This window comes from Haliotis rufescens, unplaced genomic scaffold (genome assembly GCF_023055435.1).
Source record: "Haliotis rufescens isolate VD_foot unplaced genomic scaffold, xgHalRufe1.0.p SCAF_25, whole genome shotgun sequence".
NCBI classification, from domain to species: Eukaryota; Metazoa; Mollusca; class Gastropoda; order Lepetellida; family Haliotidae; genus Haliotis; species Haliotis rufescens.
In genome coordinates this window covers 2,436,701-2,461,036 of record NW_025963946.1, presented here as the reverse complement: position 1 = coordinate 2,461,036, position 24,336 = coordinate 2,436,701, and the positions used below count along the sequence as shown (strand labels likewise).

The window sequence follows — 24,336 nt, the reverse complement described above, 5'->3', positions numbered from 1 at the left end:
CTGTCTGGAGTTTGAATCTACATTCACGTTGTCATACCTGGACATCTTGCAGTCACCTGATACTATCAAGAGTTGAGATCCACTGCTGTCTGGAGTTTGAATCTACATTCATGTTGTCATACCTGGACATCTTGCTGTCACCTGATACTATCAAGAGTTGAGATCCACTGCTGTCTGGAGTTTGAATCTACATTCACGTTGTCATACCTGGACATCTTGCTGTCACCTGATACTATCAAGAGTTGAGATCCACTGCTGTCTGGAGTTTGAATCTACATTCATGTTGTCATACCTGGACATCTTGCTGTCACCTGATACTATCAAGAGTTGAGATCCACTGCTGTCTGGAGTTTGAATCTACATTCACGTTGTCATACCTGGACATCTTGCTGTCACCTGATACTATCAAGAGTTGAGATCCACTGCTGTCTGGAGTTTGAATCTACATTCACGTTGTCATACCTGGACATCTTGCTGTCACCTGATACTATCAAGAGTTGAGATCCACTGCTGTCTGGAGTTTGAATCTACATTCACGTTGTCATACCTGGACATCTTGCTGTCACCTGATACTATCAAGAGTTGAGATCCACTGCTGTCTGGAGTTTGAATCTACATTCATGTTGTCATACCTGGACATCTTGCAGTCACCTGATACTATCAAGAGTTGAGATCCACTTGTGTTTCAGTAGACCCAGCTCAAACCAACACTTGCTACATATCAAAGCTTATTACGACACATGCACAAATGGAAGGGTCATAGGCATAAATAACATTTCCAATGTGCTGCCTTGCAGAATTGGAGGAGAAAAAAGGCAGCAATAAATGGGGAGAGAGGTGACGGAAAATGTGTTATGACACAAAATTAATTGATATTCAAAAATAGTCTTGTAAAACAGGGATGGTTTAGCGTTTGCTTGTTACACAGAAGATCTGGGTTTCGATTACCCGTCTGGGTACAACATTTGAAGCCTATTTCTGGTGTCCCCCACCGTGATATTGCTGGAATATTGCTAAAAGCGGCATAAAACCATCCTCAATCACTCTTGTAAAACATATTTGGAATCCTCAAATTTTCTTTCAGCCATTAGACTGCATGGAGAAGTCAGCTTACCTTGCACGACTCGCAACAGCTCCAGGTTGATGAGCTTGTACTCCTTGCTGGCTGATGCACTCACATCGGGGGTGCCCGTACTGCTGCTGCAACACAGTACACGTGCACTCAATGATTGCCACATTGTGACACCTTACACAGTATATGTGCACTCAGAGATTGCCACATTGTGACACCTTATACAGTACATGTGCACTCAGAGAATGCCACATCGCAACACTTTACACAGTACACGTGCACTCAGAGATTGCCACATCGTGACACCTTACACAGTATATGTGCACTCAGAGATTGCCACATTGTGACACCTTACACAGTACACGTGCACTCAGTGATTGCCACATCGTGACACCTTACACAGTACATGTGCACTCAGAGATTGCCACATCGTGACACCTTACCCAGTACACGTGCACTCAGAGATTGCCACATCGTGACACCTTACACAGTACATGTGCACTCAGAGATTGCCACATCATGACACCTTACACAGTACACGTGCACTCAGAGATTGCCACATCGTGACACCTTACACAGTACACGTGCACTCAGAGATTGCCACATCGTGACACCTTACACAGTACATGTGCACTCAGAGATTGCCACATTGTGACACCTTACACAGTACATGTGCACTCAGAGATTGCCACATCGTGACACCTTACACAGTACACGTGCACTCAGAGATTGCCAGATTGTGACACCTTACCCAGTACACGTGCACGCACAAGATTGCCACATCATGACACCTTACACAGAACACATGGACTCCCAAGATTGCCACATCGTGACACCTTATACAGTACACGTGCACTCAGAGATTGCCACATTGTGACACCTTACACAGTACACGTGCACACAGAGATTGCCACATCGTGACACCTTATACAGGACAGATGCACTCAGTGATTGCCACATCGTGACACCTTATACAGTATATGTGCACTCAGAGATTGCCACATTGTGACACCTTATACAGTACATGTGCACTCAGAGAATGCCACATCGCAACACCTTACACAGTACATGTGCACTCAGAGATTGCCACATTGTGACACCTTATACAGTACACGTGGACTCACAAGATTGCCACATCGTGACACCTTACCCAGTACACGTGCACGCAGAGATTGCCACATCGTGACACCTTACACAGTACACATGGACTCCCAAGATTGCCACATCGTGACACCTTATACAGTACATGTGCACTCACAAGATTGCCACATCGTGACACCTTACACAGTACACGTGCACTCAGAGATTGCCACATCGTGACACCTTACACAGTACACGTGCACTCAGAGATTGCCACATTGTGACACCTTATACAGTACACGTGCACTCAGTGATTGTCACATCATGACACCTTATACAGTACACGTGCACTCAGTGATTGTCACATCGCAACACCTTATACAGTACACGTGCACTCATTGATTGCCACATCTTGACCCCTTATACAGTACATGTGCACTCGGTGATTGCCACATCGTGACACCTTACACAGTACATGTGCACTCAGTGATTGCCACATCTTGACACCTTACACAGTACACGTGCACTCAGAGATTGCCACATCATGACACCTTACACAGTACACGTGCACTCGGAGCCACATTGTGACACCTTACACAGTACACGTGCACTCAGAGATTGCCACATTGTGACACCTTATACAGTACACGTGCACTCAGAGATTGCCACATTGTGACACCTTACACAGTACACGTGCACTCAGAGATTGCCACATCGCAACACCTTACACAGTACACGTGCACTCAGAGATTGCCACATTGTGACACCTAATACAGTACACATGGACTCAGAGATTGCCACATCGTTACATTGTTGTCACAGTCACATCATCATCATCATCATCATCATCATCAGACTTACTCAGGCAGTCGTGTGTTCTGCTCCACTGCATGCCGTGCTGTACCAAGAACTGTGCTGGGACTATGAGCAACAGTGGTTGCTGGCGATGTTGCGAGTGTCGTTCCTGATGCTGTTGCTGGTGAGTTTGGTGTTTTTATCAATGTTGCAGATTTTGAGACACCGGGCGTGTCTGGCTGGGTTGACGCCTCTGCCCCCGGGGTTGGCTCTGGGAGAGACCCTGGATGAGCTGCCGACTCCATGGGTTTAGGAGATGATGAGGATTTTAATCTTTTTAGTGTTTTCAAGGCTGAACTTGACTTTCTCTTTAAACCTAAAAGTCAAATTTATTCGAGTTGATCAGTGAGCGGTTTTAATGGAGAGATCGAAAAAAACTAGTCCAAATTACGACAATGTCTTTTTGACAAAATATGTCGCAAACACTTAGACCCCTTTTTTCGAACTCGGATGTGTCAAATCCACGGACCACAGCCTTGTCATCTCAAATCATACTATACTTATCACTACTTTAACCCAGATGTGTCAATATGGATGTGCGGAATTCCCGACTGTCTCAAACTCAACATATAGTCGTATCACAAGATGATAAGTCATGTGATCTCATGATGATCAAATCATATATTTTGCTTGTTTGTTGTTAAACACCGCACTCAGCAATATTCCAGCTATATGACGGAGTTCTGTAAATAATCGAGTCTGGACCAGACAATCCAGTGATTCGAATCATGAGCATCGATACACGCAATTGGGATCGATGACATGCATCAACCAAGTCAGTGAGCCTGACCACCCGATCTTACGACAAGCTTAGTCGCCTCTAACGGCAAGCATGGGTTGCTGAAGACCTATTCTAACCGGGATTCAATGATATAAATAATGTAAATGTATAAATGTAGATATGCCAAATGCTACTGTTTTTCTTCCTTTATTAATATCAAGTACAATAAAGTACGTTTACCTTCTGTTCGTTAATGGCTAGGTCAGACGGCCGAGTCGGATGTGTCAAACCCCGGATAAGTCCTCAGGAGTTTGAGACAATGGGGTTTCACCTTACTGTCTTGACAGAATAGGGTTTCGAAAAGTGAGTAGGGTTTTTAATGCTGATTTAAACAGTATTCCAGTTATATCACGGCATGTTAGCTTGATGTGGGAGGAAAGCCCCAAATGACGCAGGCCTTACGACTTTCATTGCTTTGGCAAAACCCAAGAGCAAGCGAATGGTGCTGACAGACCAGAAATTAATCAGGGTGAATCAGGATTCAAACCCACAATCATTGGTTTCTGGCATGCCCAAGGGACACAACTCTGCACAGCGAATTACGGCGCCTTAGTCGACTGGGCTATCGCTGACTCCGTTTAAATAAGAGTAAATATTCAGAGAAATTGACAATGGCAGGCATCTTTGCAGATAAAACAAGCCGAGGAACATACTACTGGAGAATGTACCGTTGTCCTTCTTCTCCGGGGTCACCTTACTCCACACCACCTTCGTAGCTGGAAAAAACATCGAGACATGTACAACTTTCCATAACCAGTGCCAAGAAAATTGTAGTGTTATTTAAGGATATTACATTCCTCTGACTACCTTTGGTTTCTTTGCTTGTTTGTTTGTTTCTGATTTGGCAATAATACAGTAGAATGTCCCTTCAAGAGTTGATAAAATCATGAAAATGTCCAATCAAGAGTTGATAAAATCATGAAAATGTCCAATCAAGAGTTGATAAAATCATGAAAATGTCCAACCAAGAGTTGATAAAATCATGAAAATGTCCAATCGAGAGTTGATAAAATCATGAAAATGTCCAACCAAGAGTTGATAAAATCATGAAAATGTCCAATCAAGAGTTGATAAAATCATGAAAATGTCCAATCGAGAGTTGATAAAATCATGAAAATGTCCAACCAAGAGTTGATAAAATCATGAAAATGTCCGATCAAGAGTTGATAAAATCATGAAAATGTCCAATCGAGAGTTGATAAAATCATGAAAATGTCCAACCAAGAGTTGATAAAATCATGAAAATGTCCAACCAAGAGTTGATAAAATCATGAAAATGTCCAATCAAGAGCTGATAAAATCATGAAAATGTCCAATCAAGAGTTGATAAAATCATGAAAATGTCCAATCGAGAGTTGATAAAATCATGAAAATGTCCAATCAAGAGTTGATAAAATCATGAAAATGTCCAATCAAGAGTTGATAAAATCATGAAAATGTCCCATCAAGAGTTGATAAAATGTCCTTATTCCATGTCTCCAAATCAGAATCTCAGAATGGTACAGACCATTTACACTGATGAAACTAGACTCTTAATATTTTTTGTGTTCCTCAAAAGGATTATGTTAAGATTTTGTCATATGCACAGAACGTTGGTTGAATCTTGTTTACAATAAAGATGGCAACGTGCAGAATGAGATTTACCTCCCTTTCATGCATCTGACTCACCTTCTGGATGCAGGGTCTGGCATATGTGACTCTGACTCACCTTCTGGGTGCAGGGTCCAGCGTATGTGACTCTGACTCACCTTCTGGGTGCAGGGTCCGGCGTATGTGACTCTGAATCACCTTCTGGGTGCAGGGTCCAGCATATGTGACTCTGACTCACCTTCTGGGTTCTGGGTCCAGCGTATGTGACTCTGACTCACCTTCTGGGTGCAGGGTCTGGCAGATGTGACTCTGACTCACCTTCTGGGTGCAGGGTCCAGCGTATGTGACTCTGACTCACCTTCTGGGTGCAGGGTCTGACAGATGTTGGCCACAGCTTCCAGGGAGGGCAACACTTTGGAGAATTTGTTCTCGGCCATCAGAAGGTCAACATTATCAAGGCTAGACAGCAGCTGGGACTGCTCCACCATGGACTTCAGCCTACAACACAACAGCACAGTCATACACGTCACTCAGCCTACAACACAACAGCACAGTCATACACTACACTCAGTCTACAACACAACAGCACATTCATACACGTCAATCAGCCTACAACAAAACAGCACATTCATACACTACACTCAGCCTACAACAAAACAGCACATTCATACACGTCACTCAGTCTACAACACAACAGCACAATCATACACGTCACTCAGTCTACAACACAACAGCACAATCATACACGTCACTCAGTCTACAACACAACAGCACAATCATACACGCCACTCAGTCTACAACACAACAGCACATTGATACACTACACTCAGTCTACAACACAACAGCACATTCATACACTACACTCAGTCTACAACACAACAGCACAGTCATACACTACACTCAGTCTACAACACAACAGCACATTCATACACTACACTCAGTCTACAACACAACAGCACAGTCATACACGTCACTCAGCCTACAACACAACAGCACAGTCAAACACTTCACTCAGTATGCAACACAACAGCACATTCATACACTACACTCAGTCTACAACACAACAGCACATTCATACACGTCAATCAGCCTACAACAAAACAGCACATTCATACACTACACTCAGCCTACAACAAAACAGCACATTCATACACGTCACTCAGTGTACAACACAACAGCACAATCATACACTTCACTCAGTCTACAACACAACAGCACATTAATACACTACACTCAGTCTACAACACAACAGCACAGTCATACACGTCGCTCAGCCTACAACACAACAGCACAGTCATACACTTCACTCAGTATGAAACACAACAGCACATTCATACACTACACTCAGCCTACAACACAACAGCACAGTCATACACGTCACTCAGTCTACAACACAACAGCACATTCATACACTACACTCAGTCTACAACACAACAGCACAATCATACACGTCACTCAGTCTACAACACAACAGCACATTGATACACTACACTCAGTCTACAACACAACAGCACAATAATACACGTCACTCAGCCTACAACACAACAGCACAGTCATACACGTCACTCAGTCTACAACACAACAGCACATTGATACACTACACTCAGTCTACAACACAACAGCACAGTCATACACTTCACTCAGCCTACAACACAACAGCACAGTCATACACTTCACTCAGTCTACAACACAACAGCACAGTCATACACTACACTCAGCCTACAACACAACAGCACAATCATACACGTCACTCAGTCTACAACACAACAGCACAGTCATACACCAGCCTTCAGTCTGCAACACAACAGCACAGTCATACACCAGCCTTCAGTCTACAGCACAACAGAAAATTCATATACCAGCCTTCAGTCTACAACACAACAGCATATTCAAACACTAGCCTTCAGTCTGCAACACAACAGTACAGTCACACACTAGCCTTCAGTCTACAGCACAACAGTACAGTCATACACCAGCCTTCAGTCTGCAACACAATCATACAAGGTAACTTCAAAGGCCTAGGGGTCAGTCAATGGGTCAGTCAATGGGTCATCATGGTTATTGTACTCATGAAAATATCCAGCCTAAATATCTGGCCTAAAGTACTGTCTGTCTGTCTGTCTGCATGAAAATCTGACTGCACCCCCTGTCTGCACGCCTAAATGAGGGGAGGGGAGGTGAAATTGAGTTAAACTTCACGTCCAAGATTATTGCACTTATATAGCGACGTGCATGCATGTATGTGTGTGTGTGTGTGTCTGCTTGTACTAGTCCGGACTGATGCCAATTTAACATGAATACCCAACTCAGACACAGTATACTGACTCCGATCCGACCAGTCCTTGTTTTAGCCCCATTATGCCGAGCGCCAGGCAGGGTAACAACAAGTACCATCTTTTAACGTCTTTTGGTATGACGCGACCGGGGATCAAACCCCGGACCTTCCCCTCTCCGGGCGGACTCTCTACCACTAGACCACAGGGCGGTCGCATGCCTGAATGAGAGTAAGTGAGTATGGTTTTACGCCGCTTTTAGCAATATTCCATCAGTCAAGGTTGGGGACACCAGAAATGGGCTTCACACGTTGTACCCATATGGGAAATCAAACCCGGACCTTTGGCGTGAGGAACAAATGCTTTAACCACTAGACCACTCTTCCATCCCTTAGTTGAGGTATGGCCTGCATGTTTACTAGCAGTCCATCCCTGTAATATGTTTGATCTGGAGGAATTTATTCAAAAATGTATGCCAAAAGATGAGTAGTATATTAAAATGTGTCATTAGTATTTTTACTAGGACTGATACGATTCACTTGCGTATTCGGTGAATCGAACCGTATCCATAAAAATTGAATTCATTATTCGTGGCCACAAGAATTGAATATTTATGAATATGCAATCAAGTGCATTTTCATAACCTGTACCTAAAAATATCCTTAAGAATATATTATATGCATAGATTTCTTCCAAAACAACACTCTTATGATATTTAATTTAACAGTATTGTGGTCACTGGTCATTGTCGCATTTGAGCAGATACTAGTACCTGGATAAGAGCAGTATATAAATGTATAATATATTAATAATTAACAAACGATGTCAAATAATGTATGTTGTTATTGTTTCACTGTTATGACAAATAATACATAAACTGCTGACTTGTTTTTGTATTCATGAATTAATATTCATATTCATTACCTATATTCCTGATACGAATCATATTCGCCGCATAGTGTATTCGTTGCAGCCCTAATTGTTACCATCTAGTAATACTGTCAATATTGATGTTTATTATAAAACTATTTATGTGTTAACTCCTTGCTGGGATCTCCTCATCTCACTCCATCACTCTATCAAAAAATCTCTCATGAACTATGAGTAAGTGCTTATCCTTAGTCTGAGGCTGCGTCTTATCATCTTCCCCAGGCAAGGGAATTAACTGACAATGAAAGTCCAGTTTCCACCCTTGCTGAACTAGGCTGGTATTATGGAGTTATATTTTGGCTGGACTAACGAGTCTATGCATAGTTCAATCAAAATAGCGAAACGAAATCGAAATCCGGTTTGTAAACTGTCGTGCAGATTTCGATCGATTGCAGGATTTGCAAAGCATGTGCACCGCCAACTTGGCATGAACAGATATTTTCTAAATCGAAAACATGGAAAGCCCAGTTTGACAAGGGTGGAAACTGGACTTTATAGGCAAGGGAATGAACTGACCATACAAGTCCAGTTTCCATCCTTGTTGAACTAGACTGGAATTTCTGGGCTCGATCCCAGTGCCACCAGTGGTTAGTTGTGTCTCTTCTATTGACCAATCAGATTCAACCTCTTTTTTCACTTGCATTTCATTCAAATAAAATGGCAGCACCCAGTCAAGACTATCTGATCAATAATCAAGATCTATATTGTGATGAAACCCAAAGAAATTATAAACGGGCATTCCGTCAACCTTGCCAAACTCCACGATGACAGTTACATCACGATCATTTGCCATCACACTTTCTTGTGGAAGTATCGTGGTATTTTTTAGTCCTATAAAGCTCTCGAACCCACACGACACCAGTTTGCAGGGACTAGATGAATAGTGTTTTTAAATATTTAACTTAAATACCCACATGTGTAAAAACTAGTGGGTAACAGAAATTTGAATACGCAGATAGAATTACTGATACCCAATGATTTTAAAATGCATGGGTAAAATACCCACAACACCAAAAGCTTATCTGGAGCTCTGCCACCCAAAATATAACTCCTGAATTCCAGCCTAGTACGGCAAGGGTTGAAACTGGACTTTTATTGTCAGTTAACGCCCTTGCCTTGGGAAGATGGTTACTTCGTCACTTAGGGTGGAGGGACTCACTGTTGTGGTAGGTCCAGCATCTCCTTGATGTTGCCGTGCGGCTTCGTGGTACACGTGATCACCTTCTGGATCATCCGGGTGGAGTTCGTGTACTTCTCCTCCAGGGCTTTCAGGTCTAACTTTAGATTGTCAAGGTTCTTCTCGTGATATGTTGTAAGGTATTTTTTTATTTCTTCTTTTTTATCTGAAACATTTACAAAATTGGTCATGTTCTGAGTAAGTGAGAGAGTGTGAGTGAGTGTGGACGCGTGTATGTGAGTGTGAGTATGTGAGAGTATGTGAGAGAGTGAGTGAGAGTGAGTCTGTGAAAGTATGCGAGAGTGAAAGTGAGAGTGAGTATGTGAGAGTGTGAGGGAGAGTGAGAGTCTGTGAAAGTATGTGAGAGTGAGTCTGTGAAAGTATGCGAGAGTGAGAGTCTGTGAAAGTATGTGAGAGTGAGTATGTGATAGTGTGAGAGAGTGAGTGAGAGTCTGTGAAAGTATGTGAGAGTGAGAGTGAGAGTGAGTATGTGATAGTGTGAGAGAGTGAGTGAGAGTGTGAAAGTATGTGAGAGTGAGTATGTGATAGTGTGAGAGAATGAGTGAGAGTCTGTGAAAGTATGTGAGAGTGAGAGTGAGTATGTGATAGTGTGAGAGAGTGAGTGAGAGTCTGTGAAAGTATGTGAGAGTGAGAGTGAGAGTGAGTATGTGATAGTGAGTGAGAGTGAGTGAGAGTCTGTGAAAGTATGTGAGAGTGAGTATGTGATAGTGTGAGAGAATGAGTGAGAGTCTGTGAAAGTATGTGAGAGTGAGAGTGAGAGTGAGTATGTGATAGTGTGAGAGAGTGAGTGAGAGTCTGTGAAAGTATGTGAGAGTGAGAGTGAGAGTGAGTATGTGATAGTGTGAGAGAGTGAGTGAGAGTCTGTGAAAGTATGTGAGAGTGAGAGTGAGAGTGAGTGAGTGAGAGTGAGTGAGAGTGAGTGTAAAAGTATGTGAGAGAGAGAGAGAGAGTGAGTGAGAGTGAGTGTAAAAGTATGTGAGAGTGAGAGTGAGTGTAAAAGTATGTGATAGTGTGAGAGAGTGAGTGAGAGTGAGTGTAAAAGTATGTGAGAGAGAGAGAGAGAGAGTGAGAGTGAGTGTAAAAGTATGTGAGAGAGAGAGAGAGTGAGTGTAAAAGTATGTGAGAGAGAGAGAGAGAGTGAGTGAGAGTGAGTGTAAAAGTATGTGAGAGAGAGAGAGAGTGAGAGTGAGGATGTGAGAGTGAGAGTGAGAGTGAGTATGTGAGAGTTAGAGTGAGTGAGAGTGAGTGTAAAAGTATGTGAGAGAGTGAGTGTGACTATGTGAGAGTGTGAGAGAATGAGTGAGAGTGAGTGTAAAAGTATGTGAGAGAGAGAGAGTGAGAGTGAGTATGTGAGAGTGTGAGTGAGAGTCTGTGAAAGTATATGACAGTGAGAGTGAGAGTGAGTATGTGATAGTGTGAGAGAGTGAGTGAGAGTCTGTGAAAGTATGTGAGAGTGAGAGTGAGAGTGAGTATGTGATCGTGTGAGAGAGTGAGTGAGAGTGAGTGTAAAAGTATGTGAGAGTGAGAGAGAGTGAGAATGTGAGAGTGTGAGAGAGTGAGTGAGAGTGAGTCTGTGAGAGTATGTGAGTATGTAAGTGAGTGAGTGAGAGTGAGAGTGACAGTGTGAGAGAGTGTGTCAGTGAGTGAGTAACTGTACAACAAGTCATATAGTTTGCCAGGCCTAACAGTAACACAATATAACGACACAACTTACCATGCAGCACTGACTGAAGCTGCTGAAACGCCCCGTCTATCTCAGCACACATCTTCTTATTGGATAACTGCAACAACATTAAGTGTCACAATCAGCACAATGTCCACACAACATGGAATGCAGGAATTATGCATCCATACACCAGCAGATGTGTTTTTGTAAGGGAAGGCCTGTTGACACTTGAATGTATTGTCAGGGTCTTGAACATCTTCCGAGGCAAGAGCGTCCACTGGCCTGTTTATCAAAGTCTTGTTTCCACCCTTGCCACATCAAGCCTACTTTCCAGTGCTGAATATGATTGGACTATCGCAATTATGGAAAGACCAATCAGAGAACGTGTCACAAAAGCAACATCCATGACTGGTACACCTTCGTATGAAAGTGATTTACCGCTGCCTGTGATCTACCGTTGACATGAATATGCCTTTTTCATCTTTTAAACCCCCCAACGATTGACAGTGTTTTTGTGACAGGGATGAAATCGCGAATGTTTTCGTTATCTGTTCGACTAGATTGTCTCCTACGGTAGTCGCCATCTTTGTGAAGCTATACAAGATAAGAACAGTGATCTGACTGGATATCGCATTTTCATTACAAGGGACACAACTCATGATCTAAGCGAGGTGGCACCAGGGTCGAGCCAAGAAAAGTGGCCTTGATGTGACAAGGGTAGAAACTAGGCTTTGAATAGGCTAGTGGACATGCTTGCCTCGGGAAGATGGGTTTTGAAACACTCGTATCTCTTCTTAAGAGGTCAGTCGTACCAGGCTTATATGAACCAAAGTTTTCACCTACGTTTTCGACAGTTTGAAAGCAGCCACACACACACACACTCACACAGATGCATGCACATCGCTATTTAAGTGCAATAATCTTGAACGTGACACCAAACCCCATTTCACCATTGTTCACCTCACCTCACCTCACATTTAAGTTGTAACCATGGTAACCAACCTCAATCTCTTTCTGCGTTTTCTTCCTATCCTCCATCTGCGTCTGGAGCCGCTTCTGGAGCACTTGGAGCTCATTCAGGTCATCGGCTACCTTCTCCTGCAACCAGTAACCATGGCAACAGAATTATAACCAGCAACAGTGAGAGTTGGTGTTTTGTAGCTCTCCCGATGTGCCTGTCTCATGTATCGATATACATCCCGATACGGAAGTCATACAAAATATATATCCATCACGATACTTAATTTGTACCATTTTTGTGTCATATTCTTCCTGTTCCATGTGGCGCCTCTTCCACTTTTTTGGAGTTGTTGAAGTCAACCAGTTTGCATTAAAATTGCAAGGCGAAATAATTCAAGTTCATTACAAAAGTACTGCAGTTAGATTTAACATTTTGTTTTGTACATTTTGTATGGCAATGTTAGTCTGAGTAGTTGGCAGGAAAGGATGGGACAAAACTTGTTTATCATTCCTTCATGTCAGAATGATGAGATCTGATTGGTCAATGTGATCCTGATAAAATTCTATGTATCCCGTCTTGGAGGGAAATATATTTCTCAGCAGGGAATAAATCATTTATACCCCACCATGAACAAGACAGGCTGCACATTGATTTCTTTAAGGTAGAAAGCCGCACGCATCAATGGAGCGTAAAACCATACTCACTCACTCACTCACTCACTCACTCACTCTCTCATTCACTCCAGCTCATGGTACAAAACCTAAAGCAGGATGCATAAAACCCCATGTAATCCTCGTGATCCTGCTACAACTTGTAACATAAGGGTACATATGGGTACATATTATTGTTTTTAAGTTGATACAGAATTCAATAATGAATTCACACATTTGTTTCTTTGTTTGTTGTTTAACGCCACACTCAGCAATATTCCAGCTATATGACGGTGCTCTGTAGATAATCGAGTCTGAACCAGACAATCCAGTGATTGACATCATGAACATCAATCCGAGCATTTGGGATACGATGGCATGCATCAACCAAGTCAGCGAGCCTTACCACCCTATCCCTTTAGTTGCCTCTTACGACAAGCATAGTCGCCTTTTAGGTATGAATGGTTCCTGAAGACCTATTGTAAGGATCTTCATGGGTTATCATACATGGGTAGGTGGATCATCAAACTGATGGATCATCACTCTTGTGGATCATGTAGCAATGTGTCATCTTCCTGAGGCAAGAGAGTTAACTGACTATAAAAGTCCAGTTTCCACACTTGCCGAACTAAGCTGGTATTATGGAGTTACATTTTGGCTGGACTAACGAGCCTATGCATAGTCCAATCAAAATCGCGCAACGAAATGGAAATCCGGTTCGTAAACTGTCGTGCAGATTTCGGTCGATTGCAGGGTTTACAAAGCATGTGCACTGCCAACTCGTTGTCAACAGATATTTTCTAAATCTTTTCATGTTTTTAATCAAGGTGCTCACGTGATTTGATGCACTTCGCGGTGTAAGACTTGTTTTATCACAATATAGATCTTGATTAACAAACAGATCGTCTTGACTTGGCGCCGCCATTTTGTTTGAATCAAATGCAAGAGATACGAGAATTGGAATCTGATTGGTCCATAGGAGAGGCATAGAAGGGACATAACTCGTAATAGCCACGGTGGCGCTACAATCGAGCCCAGGAATTCCAGCCTAGTTCGGCAAGGGTGGAAACTGGACTTTTATAGTCAGTTAACTCCCTGCCTCGTGAAGATGGCAATGTGTAAACTTGCAGTGAATTGATAACGAGGTAGGTGTCCACCTTACTGGTGAAACCTACGAGGCAGATGTGGACCTGGGTGATGAAACCCACAATGTAGACTCCAACCACCTTGGTGAAACCCACAATGTAGACTCCAACCACCTTGGTGAAACCCACGATGTAAGCATCGCCCACCTTGGTGAAACCCACAATGTAGACTCCAACCACCTTGGTGAAACCCACAATGTAGACTCCAACCACCTTGGTGAAACCCACAATGTAGACTTCAACCACTTTGGTGAAACCCACAATGTAGACTCCTACCACCTTGGTGAAACCCACAATGTAGACTCCAACCACCTTGGTGAAACCTACGATGTAAGCATCGCCCACCTTGGTGAAACCCACAATGTAGACTCCAACCACCTTGGTGAAACCCACAATGTAGACTCCTACCACCTTGGTGAAACCCACAATGTAGACTCCAACCACCTTGGTGAAACCCACAATGTAGACTCCAACCACCTTGGTGAAACCCACGATGTAAGCATCGCCCACCTTAGTTAAACCCACAATGTAGACTCCAACCACCTTGGTGAAACCCACAATGTAGACTCCAACCACCTTGGTAAAACCCACAATGTAGACTCCAACCACCTTGGTGAAACCCACAATGTAGACTCCAACCACCTTGGTGAAACCCACAATGTAGACTCCAACCACTTTGGTGAAACCCACAATGTAGACTCCTACCACCTTGGTGAAACCACGATGAAGACTCCAACCACCTTGGTGAAACCACGATGTAGGCGTCGACCACCTTGGTGAAACCCACAATGTAGACTCCAACCACCTTGGTGAAACCCACAATGTAGACTCCAACCACCTTGGTGAAACCCACAATGTAGACTCCTACCACCTTGGTGAAACCCACAATGTAGACTCCAACCACCTTGGTGAAACCACGATGTAGGCGCTGCCCACCTTGGTGAAACCCACAATGTAGACTCCAACCACCTTGGTGAAATCCACGATGCAAGTGTCGACCACCTTGGTGAAACCCACGATGTAGACTCCAACCACCTTGATGAAACCCACAATGTAGGCATCGACCACCTTTGTGAAACCCACAATGTAGACTCCAACCACCTTGATGAAACCCACAATGTAGGCATCGACCACCTTGGTGAAACCTACGTGATCATATTCTGATGCATCGTTCTGACAAAAGAAAGGTCCTAGGTTCAGGAATCTGGTCGGAATACTGCCGAAAGTGGCATTAAACAAGAAACCAACAAACAAATAACACTTGCATTTGGTTTCAATAACTGTTTGGAACTTTTAAACAACAAACAAACAAACAAACTCAATTAAATTCAACTCTGCTAATTTTCACTTAATTCTCCCAACCTGGAACTTTTGTTCTGGACAAAGCGTCTTCCAATGTTTGATGACATCACTGAGTTCCATGCTGAAGACGCGGCACTGTAAACGATGTCAAGTTTGTCATCGCCAGTTACCATGGTTACTTGTGACAATGATTATCTATTTTATCCACGACGAAATAAACAATCAGATACTGGAATAGGGTGATCCAGTCTTTACAAAGTAGATCCAGGATTGTTTAAAGACGGATGTTTGAACCCAATACATTCTTCAGTAAAATGTTTAGCATTATTCCAGCCATACTAGAGGGTGCCAACAATGGCCCTTGCAAGTGTGGCATCAAACCCTGGTGTTTGGCGTGATGAGCGAACACTTCAACCACTAGACTACCCAGCCATACTAGAGGGCGCCAACAATGGCCCTTGCAAGTGTGGCATCAAACCCTGGTGTTTGGCATGATGAGCGAACACTTCAACCACTGGACTACCCAACCTTGATGAAATGGCATTTATCTTGTTTATATACTGCTCAAAACAACTCAAGGACCAACCAATTCTTTCATATTCGCATAGTTAATCTGTCATGGCATGACAGATGAACTACCATATTCGTCGTTATAAGCAGCCCGGCCCTTAGGAAATTGGTAGAGGTCGGCCCTCAGAGCTAAGATAAGCTGCGTATTAATACTCATAAAATAAACTGAAATAAGTAGACAAATCAAATCCTAGCATATCAAACACACAACAAAATCTATGAATACGCTATTAAAATAAAATTAATGCGTATATTACAATTATTAGCATGATTAGATAAAACGATTTGCGTATATGACAACTGTTAGATAAAATGATTGTGTATCAGCCGATCGCCAAAGTCACTTACCGACAGTTCCACTCGGAAAAGCTTCTACGACAAAAATACTGATAGATGCCATTTGAAAAGCACATCGTGCCTAGTCAATGTACATGTATCTTAATTAACCGCTGATTTGTGAAATATACAAATTAACCAAAAATATCTTCCTGGAAAGGGAGCCACAAGCAGATGCAGGCGGGCAGACTACTATTCACATGGTTTAAATGATTTACAGGGATTGTTATGAAACAGGTTTTAAGCTAAATGCCCAAATGTGAAGACACAGGTGGGTAAAAAAATTTGAATACCTTCTAAAACCTGTGGATACCCAATCAAAATCAAACCCTGGGTAAAATACCCAAATAACCAAAAGCTTATCTAGAGCTCTGGCCCTTACTAAAACCATACACAACAAGTTAGATTGGTTTTCAGAGATTGCGTGGGAGTGAACAAACTTAGGTCAAATGCTGCTTTTAATAGTATTTCAGTTATATCACCGCGTGTCAGCTTCATGTGGGAGGAAAGCCCGAAGTGATGCAGGTCTCAGACGTTTACCACTTCGGTGAAACCCACGAACACGGGTATGGTTTTGATAAACCTAGAAACATAATCGAGTCGAACCGGGATTCGAACCCACGATCATAGGTTTCTGGCGTTCCCAAGGGACACAACTCTGCACAGCGATTCAGGGCACCTAAGACAACTGGTCCCCCCAAATGTTGCTAAAACCAAAACGTTTTTGAACATATTTACGAGGCAATTATGCAAAACTATACAAAAAAAAATATGAACTGTTATGTAAATTTGCAGGTGGAGGGGGGAAGGGGATTATTGGACAAGGGCGCTTGATACGGCAAATACAGTATAGTAATATTATAGCAACGTGTGGTCCTTTTTGGGTAGTATACTTGACAAAACATAATTTTGAAAATAAATTCCACTTTTGTTTCCACAGTTTCAAAATTTCAATACATTTACTAAACTTTACTTTGAAAGTGTTTGTTTGTTTGGTTGTTATTTAATGATGCACTCAGCAATATTCCAGCTATATGATGGTGGTCTGTGGACCAGACAATACAGTGATTGACATCATAAGCATCGATCTAAGCAACTGGGGTATGATGACATGCATCGACCAAGTCAGGGGGCCTGACCACCCGATCCCGATAGTTGCCTCTTACAAGCATGGGTAGCTGAAGACCTATTCTAACTCGGATCTTCACGGGAGTAAAAACAGTGAGTCCCAAATTTAGGGGTCATTAGGATCTTCCCCGTAGTAGTTTCATCTAAACAGCCCCTAAATCTCCAACCGTTAACATTAGGGTGATGACAAATACCCTTTGACTTTCATGATTAATTTCAAACACTGCACAAGCACTGATCATGAACTAAATAAGGCAATACAGACTTGAATCATAAACAAAGCATCAAAGCATGATCATATAGTATAATACAGCAATATTTTGCGATATGTTTTGCAATATACACTGCACACAAAAAGGGCAGGGACTATGAATACTTCAATCTCATTAAAATTAGACCTTAGTTCTCGTTACCGCTAAACAAAGATCTGAGGACATCCCATTAGGGGTCACGTCAGAACAACCTTTCATCCGACCAATCAGAGCATCGCTTACCAGATCATGAAAGTGACAGTTGGAATGTGATTTCTAATCATGCATCCTCAAAAACTAACACAAACACATCTAATAGCCATTCCAGAATGTTCTTTTGTTCAGGTTTCAAATTTTTAATCAAGAATTTGTCAAAATATGTTTCGAAGCGTAGTCACCAATTTGAAATTAGTCCCGTAAAGCACGAGAAAGCTGCCTTCTGATTGGTCATTCCATTGGTTGGTCAAAGTTCGCACAAGGTCGGTCTGACGAGACCCGTAATGTGATGTCCTCAGATCTTTGTTTAGGGGTAACGAGAACTAAGATATGATTTTAATGAGATTGGAGAATATTTCTGGGATGTTTTTGTACTGAAGACTGAGCACACAATTTCATAAAAATATCTAAAAAATATTCATGATCCCAAACGGTAACACGATTTGTTCGTATATTGGGAGCTGCAGTCAGAGCTCCAGATAAGCTGCGTATCTGCGTAAAATACGCATCAGAAATGCAGAAATACGCAGTGAAATAATATTCAAGCGTATCAAATAAGCAACGAACATTAGATACGCTACAAAAATATAACTTGTGCGTATCATCAAAATATTGTGAAGTAACCCTGCGTATTCGATAAGCAAATCAGCAACTTATTTTGCATTATAAACGGGCATTCCTTCAACCTTGCCAAACTCCATGATGACAGTTACATCATGATCATTTGCCATCACACTTTCTTGTGGAAGTATCATGGTAATTTTGAGTCCTATAAAGCTCTCAAACCCACACGTCACCAGTTTGCAGGGACTAGATGAATAGTGTTTTTAAATATTTAACTTAAATACCCACATGTGTAAAAACTAGAGGGTAACAGAAATTTGAATACCCAGACAGAATAACTGATACCCAATGATTTTAAAATGCATGGGTAAAATACCCACAACACCAAAAGCTTGTCTGGAGCTCTGTGCAGTGTTTGACAGTGATTGACACTGTACATGCAGGTCCTATTTTCTACATACTAAAGTAAATATCACAATGTCAGAGTCAGGATGTTGATTTCATTGTGTGATTTTGATTGGACTCTGCATAGATTTGTTAGACCAGCCAAACTATGACTCCATAACCGCAGCCTAGTTCGGCAAGGGTGGAAACTGGACTTTTACAGTCAATCAACTCCCTTGCCTCGGGAAAACACAGCTCAATGGGCCTTGACCTTTCAGGGGGATGTCGAAAGTGGAAAGTTAATAACAGACGGACAGACGACAGACAACGCATCATGACATTATTATATTATACACTCATATCTGACAGGTATCCAGGTACTAGTAACTGCTCAAATGCAGCTTTATTTGTTCCCTGACCAATGGATCTGTTTGCATTCCATCATTCTCAACTCCGTGGGGAGTATACCACCGAAGCTGCCTAGGGGCGCTAGAGGGTTTTTACATCCGCCTGAATATCACACAAGTGTTGACACATGAGCTGACTTGACTTTCTTGATTATCAATCAGGTCATCTTGACTGGGGGGCACAGGTGGCCAAGTCGTCAACACCGCGATTCGCTGTGCAGAGTTGCGTCCCTTGGGCACGCCAGAAACCTATGATTGTGGGTTCAAATCCCGGTTCGCCCTGATTATGCTTCTAGGTTTGTCGGCACCATACCCGTGCTCGTGGGTTTCACCGAAGTGTTAAACGTCTGAGACCTGCATCACTTCGGCTTGGTTCAGCAAAGGCTTGAAACTGGATAGCTAAAGTCAGTTATCTCCCTTGCCTCAGGAAGGTGACAAGCTCCTCACAGCAATTATCGCTGCAACCAGTCAAAACTCCCAACTGTGATAGGTGATAACAACAATGCTTGGAGTTGAACTAGCAGCCGACTGACCGTTATGTTTACAAACATGTGATGAGTGTCCCTGCTGAATTATTTTGTTTGTCAGTTTGAATTGTTTTATTACAACTATCATGTAATTGGTATAGTGCGAATGTTGGGGGAAGGGGGAAGATGGTTGATTTTCAATTCATCTGCAATCTCGAACCTCTCGAATCTCTGATTATACAAATAATGTACATTCCTCTGGTGAGTGAGTGAGTGAGTGAGTGAGTGAGTTAGTTGGGTTTAACGCAGCTTTTAACAGTATTCCAGTAATATTGCGGCATGTCAGTTTAATGTGGGAGGAAAGCCCAAAGTGATGCAGATCTTAGACATTTACCACTTGTGTGAAACCCACAAGCACGGGTATGGTGCTGACACATTTAAACCCACAATCATAGGTTTCTGGCATGCCCAAGGGATGCAACTCTATACAGCAAATCGCGGCGCCATAGACGACCGGGCAACCCATGCCCAAAAAACATTTTCTGTCGTAAACCCTTTCAAAATGATCTATGATGGCATTCCCAAAGACATAAACAAAAGTATAAACGTTACTACATTTGGGGTTAGCAGGCAAATTTCAAGATTCTTGTAATGGCCGCGCCCACTCTGGTGGCAGCGATGTTACCGAGAGTGTAACGTAGGTGTCACGCGCTGGGAAAGGAGCTGGGGGGGTGGGCTTTACTTGGTGCTACTTACCGAACAACTTATTTGGCCTCCACATGGTCCTTGAAATTTCAAGGATTTTTAAAAAAAGATATTCCAAGTACTCATGGGTGCCAAGTTGCCACGTAGTTGTTTCTTGATATCACATATATTAAATTTATAAAATCAGCAATAAAGAAAAGTTTAGCATTTAACATTGCTTTTAGCAACTTGACTATTAAGGAGGCTGGAATTAATGTTGATATCACATTTAAGAAATGAATGACTTGTGGTCGTTGTTTATCGTACATTCTACGATGCTTGCTTGAAAGATCAAATGCGTCGACTGTTCTTTATCCTGCGATAAAGTACACTTGTTGAGTTACGCCAAAATGGCCTGACGTCACGACGCTGTTTAAATTACCTCCTCCGTGAAATGAAGGTATTACGTGCTGGGAAGATGGGTGCAACATTGGAGATTGACTGTGATGAACGAAGAGAAAGGGACCTACCCGTAGTGACATGCAGTCACGGAGCTTGTTGACACTGATGATGTCATGACTGAGGTGCGAGTCCCGCATACACAGGGCACACACAAGCCTATTGCACGACAGGCATGCGATATTCTTCTCTATCATCTCGGCTGCGTGCACCCCACACTGGGAGAAGGGTTTAGAGGCTGCTTTCAGCATCTCCTCGCAATCCATACCATCAACTTTGTCACCCGGCCTGAAACACAATCACGGCAGTATCAGTCTCCAAACCTTTCTTACCGCCTCCGTGGTCTAGTGGTAGAGCGTCCGCCCGGAGAGCGGAAAGTCCAGCGTTCGATCCCCGGCCGCATCATACCAAAAGATGTTAAAAGATGGTACTTGTTGTTACCCTGTCTTGCGCTCGGCATAAAGGAGCTAAATCAAGAACTGGTCGGCTCGGAGTCAGTATACTGTGTCTGAGTGGGGTATTCATGTTAAACTGTGGCATGGTATCTCAGTGAGCTAGCACTATAAATCAGCATCAGTCTGTACTAGTACAAGCAGCCACACACACACACACATACACACACATTTACATGCACATCACGAACATCGATCTACTCAATCTCCATACCCTCAAGTCCCGACACCAGGCAATAGTGGTGTAACGATACAGTATTGTATCCGATGCAAGGCCCAAGATACAATACATCAATATAAAACACCTGTATCGCGATACATATGCTACATTACATGTTATATTTGTGTATGTAGTAGCTGATCAGTTAATTAACAGTAAATCAGTGATGGGTTTTGATGATGTCCACTAAACATGCTAAATATTATTGTAATAAATATGTTAAAGTGTTTGTCATGTTATAAGTCTTGATTCAGGGTTGTGATTCACCCGCAAGAAGAAAGAATATAAACTCATGAATGAAAATACTGTCTCTGGATACAAATTGTATTCCAGCCACGGTATCGTGACCCCATGTACAATTACACCTGTACCAGATGAACCAGTGATTGATAGCATTAGCAATGACCGACACAGACCATCTTCCTGAGGCAAGGGCGTTAACTGACTATAAAAGACTGCCATTTTGTTTGAAGCAAATGCAAATGAGATGAGAGGTGAAATCTGATTGGTCAATAGGGAGTGAGTGAGTGAGCATGGTTTTACGCCGCTTTTAGCAATATTCCAGCAATATCCCGGTGGGGGACACCAGAAATGGGCTTCACACATTGTACCCATGTCGGGAATCGAACCCGGGTCTTCGGCGTGATGAGCAAACGCTTTAACCACTAGGCTACCTGGCCGCCCCTGGTCAATAGGGGGGACACAGAACTGACAAAACTTGTAATAGGCACTGGTGTTGAATCCTCATGGACAGTACCAGTGACACAACAGGAGTATGCTCTGGGGGGATTCATCACACATAAATTGCTTCTTTCTTTACTGAACCTTTAATAAAGTTGACAATGTGACAACTGTGCAGTCTGATACTACATCTGATTACATCATAATATTCTGTTGGGTTTGTTGTCTCCAAGCGTATTACAGAAACGTGACCCAGCCAAAAATAAAATACATACTGTGCACGTGACAGAATTTACCATATCCCCAATTCAAGTGATTCCATGGCATTTGACTAGATAACTAACAATACTTTATGCATTTATTTTTCCATAAACGGAAAAAAAGAATTACCGTGTCCTGATAACAATGGGCGGGGCTTGTGTTGCATAGTGGCACTTAACGATGTCGCTGCATGATTTTGTATAATTGTCTAGATTTTGTTAATGATAAAACAAGCATAAGTTAAGTTATTATTCTTTATTATGAGTTGAACTGATGAAGGAATTTGCACCCACAACTATATTAAAACAAAACAAAATTAACAAGGGACTGTATTAGGGCTGGGACGAGTCCAAATTTACTACCCGGGTACCCACCCCACTATTACCCGACCCTACCCGGGTACCAGCTGTAGGTCACAAGAGAGGTGTACAAAATGTCTGATTAGGAAACGTCTGACCGTACTCCTGTCAAAATGTATTTAAATATTTAAATACACGTAAACTCCGATCTGGTCATGCATACACTGAAGTTGACTGAATATACAAACATATAGAGTCAGAAGGATTGTGTGTATAGTCAGAACGAAATGTGTCACTTATAGTGTAACCATAGAGTTCTAAATATGTTTTGCCATTAAAAAATATAATCACGTGACTTGCTACGGGTCCGGGTAGTCCTGTGGGTACCCGGGTCTTACTCAGTACCCACCCGACCGGAGTACCCAAGTTACCCGTCCCAGCCCTAGACTGTACGACATTTAACATATCGATTCTAATAGCTATTAACCTAGATAGCCAGCATGGCCACAACCTTAACACAAACAGCGCAAATACAGTATCATGACATATGTTATATAATGTGACTGTAGTACTACCATAGGTATACTGGCTTAGGTTACAGACATCTTTAGGCATAATATAGAAAATAGGACACCATTTATGGTACCTTGGTGGTAGCACAACGGGTATCCCGCCGGGTAGCATAGCGGGTATATAAATAGCCTACCCAAAATGATAACCGGCATCTGCTAAGTTCAAATAAACAACAAAATTAATTATAGATTAAACTGGCACACTTATTCATGAACTAGTGATACGACTAATCATTATAATCAGAGACCACGCTGGTATATGTTTGTACATTGGACTTCTGGAAAAAGAGGCTTTTGTCTTAGATCCGCGTTTGTTGATGTAAACAGTTATTGACGTTCGCAACCAATCTCTTAGTTACATGATCAAATAGATTGCACAGTGTTTACAATGTGGATAGGATAGAATGTCAATACATACATGTTTCTACAACATGGGTTGATTCTACACTCGGTTGATGGGTGATGGGACTTCCCCCATTTTAATTTCAGCGATAATTTCCGGTTATGGTAATTGTCTCCCTTTGCGAAAGATATGATAGTTGTCTCCCCTAGCGAAGGCACAAACAAGCCCATTCCCAGTGCGTGGCATCTTCGTTACAGTTGAAGAGAAACCAATTTTACGAGTGGGCGAACATTAAAGAGAATCGATAGTGTTACTTTTATGTCTTTTACAAGTTCATTCGTAGTATGTGATTTTATAAAGAATAATGAAAATAATTGCGAGAGCGCGGTTCGCTTATTTCACAAAGTAAGTAGATTTTGTTAAAGGGGCACTGATCCAAAGCAATTCCCCGGGACTGGTTGTTTTCTTTGTTATTCTTTTTTCCCCGTGAGTACCCGGATGTATAGCAGAAATCTAGACTAGTTCGCGACCTGTGCTGC

The 24,336-nt window shown here is 42.3% G+C and overlaps 1 protein-coding gene across 1 annotated transcript in view; it reads right to left on the bottom strand.

The window, feature by feature from the left end:
- LOC124121360 overlaps nucleotides 1-23,947 on the bottom strand; it is a 35,752-nt gene extending 11,805 nt beyond the window's left edge. Inside the window, exons 1-10 of the mRNA XM_048402244.1 lie at nucleotides 23,873-23,947; nucleotides 21,041-21,257; nucleotides 15,564-15,638; nucleotides 12,448-12,543; nucleotides 11,494-11,560; nucleotides 9,741-9,924; nucleotides 5,737-5,876; nucleotides 4,457-4,504; nucleotides 3,014-3,323; nucleotides 1,115-1,200 (exon numbers count right to left, since the gene is read on the bottom strand). Coding sequence (XP_048258201.1) covers nucleotides 1,115-1,200; nucleotides 3,014-3,323; nucleotides 4,457-4,504; nucleotides 5,737-5,876; nucleotides 9,741-9,924; nucleotides 11,494-11,560; nucleotides 12,448-12,543; nucleotides 15,564-15,638; nucleotides 21,041-21,257; nucleotides 23,873-23,874 — 1,225 coding nt within the window. The 5' untranslated portion in view covers nucleotides 23,875-23,947. The remainder of the gene's footprint in view (nucleotides 1-1,114; nucleotides 1,201-3,013; nucleotides 3,324-4,456; nucleotides 4,505-5,736; nucleotides 5,877-9,740; nucleotides 9,925-11,493; nucleotides 11,561-12,447; nucleotides 12,544-15,563; nucleotides 15,639-21,040; nucleotides 21,258-23,872) is intronic.
- Nucleotides 23,948-24,336: the final 389 nt, after the last annotated feature.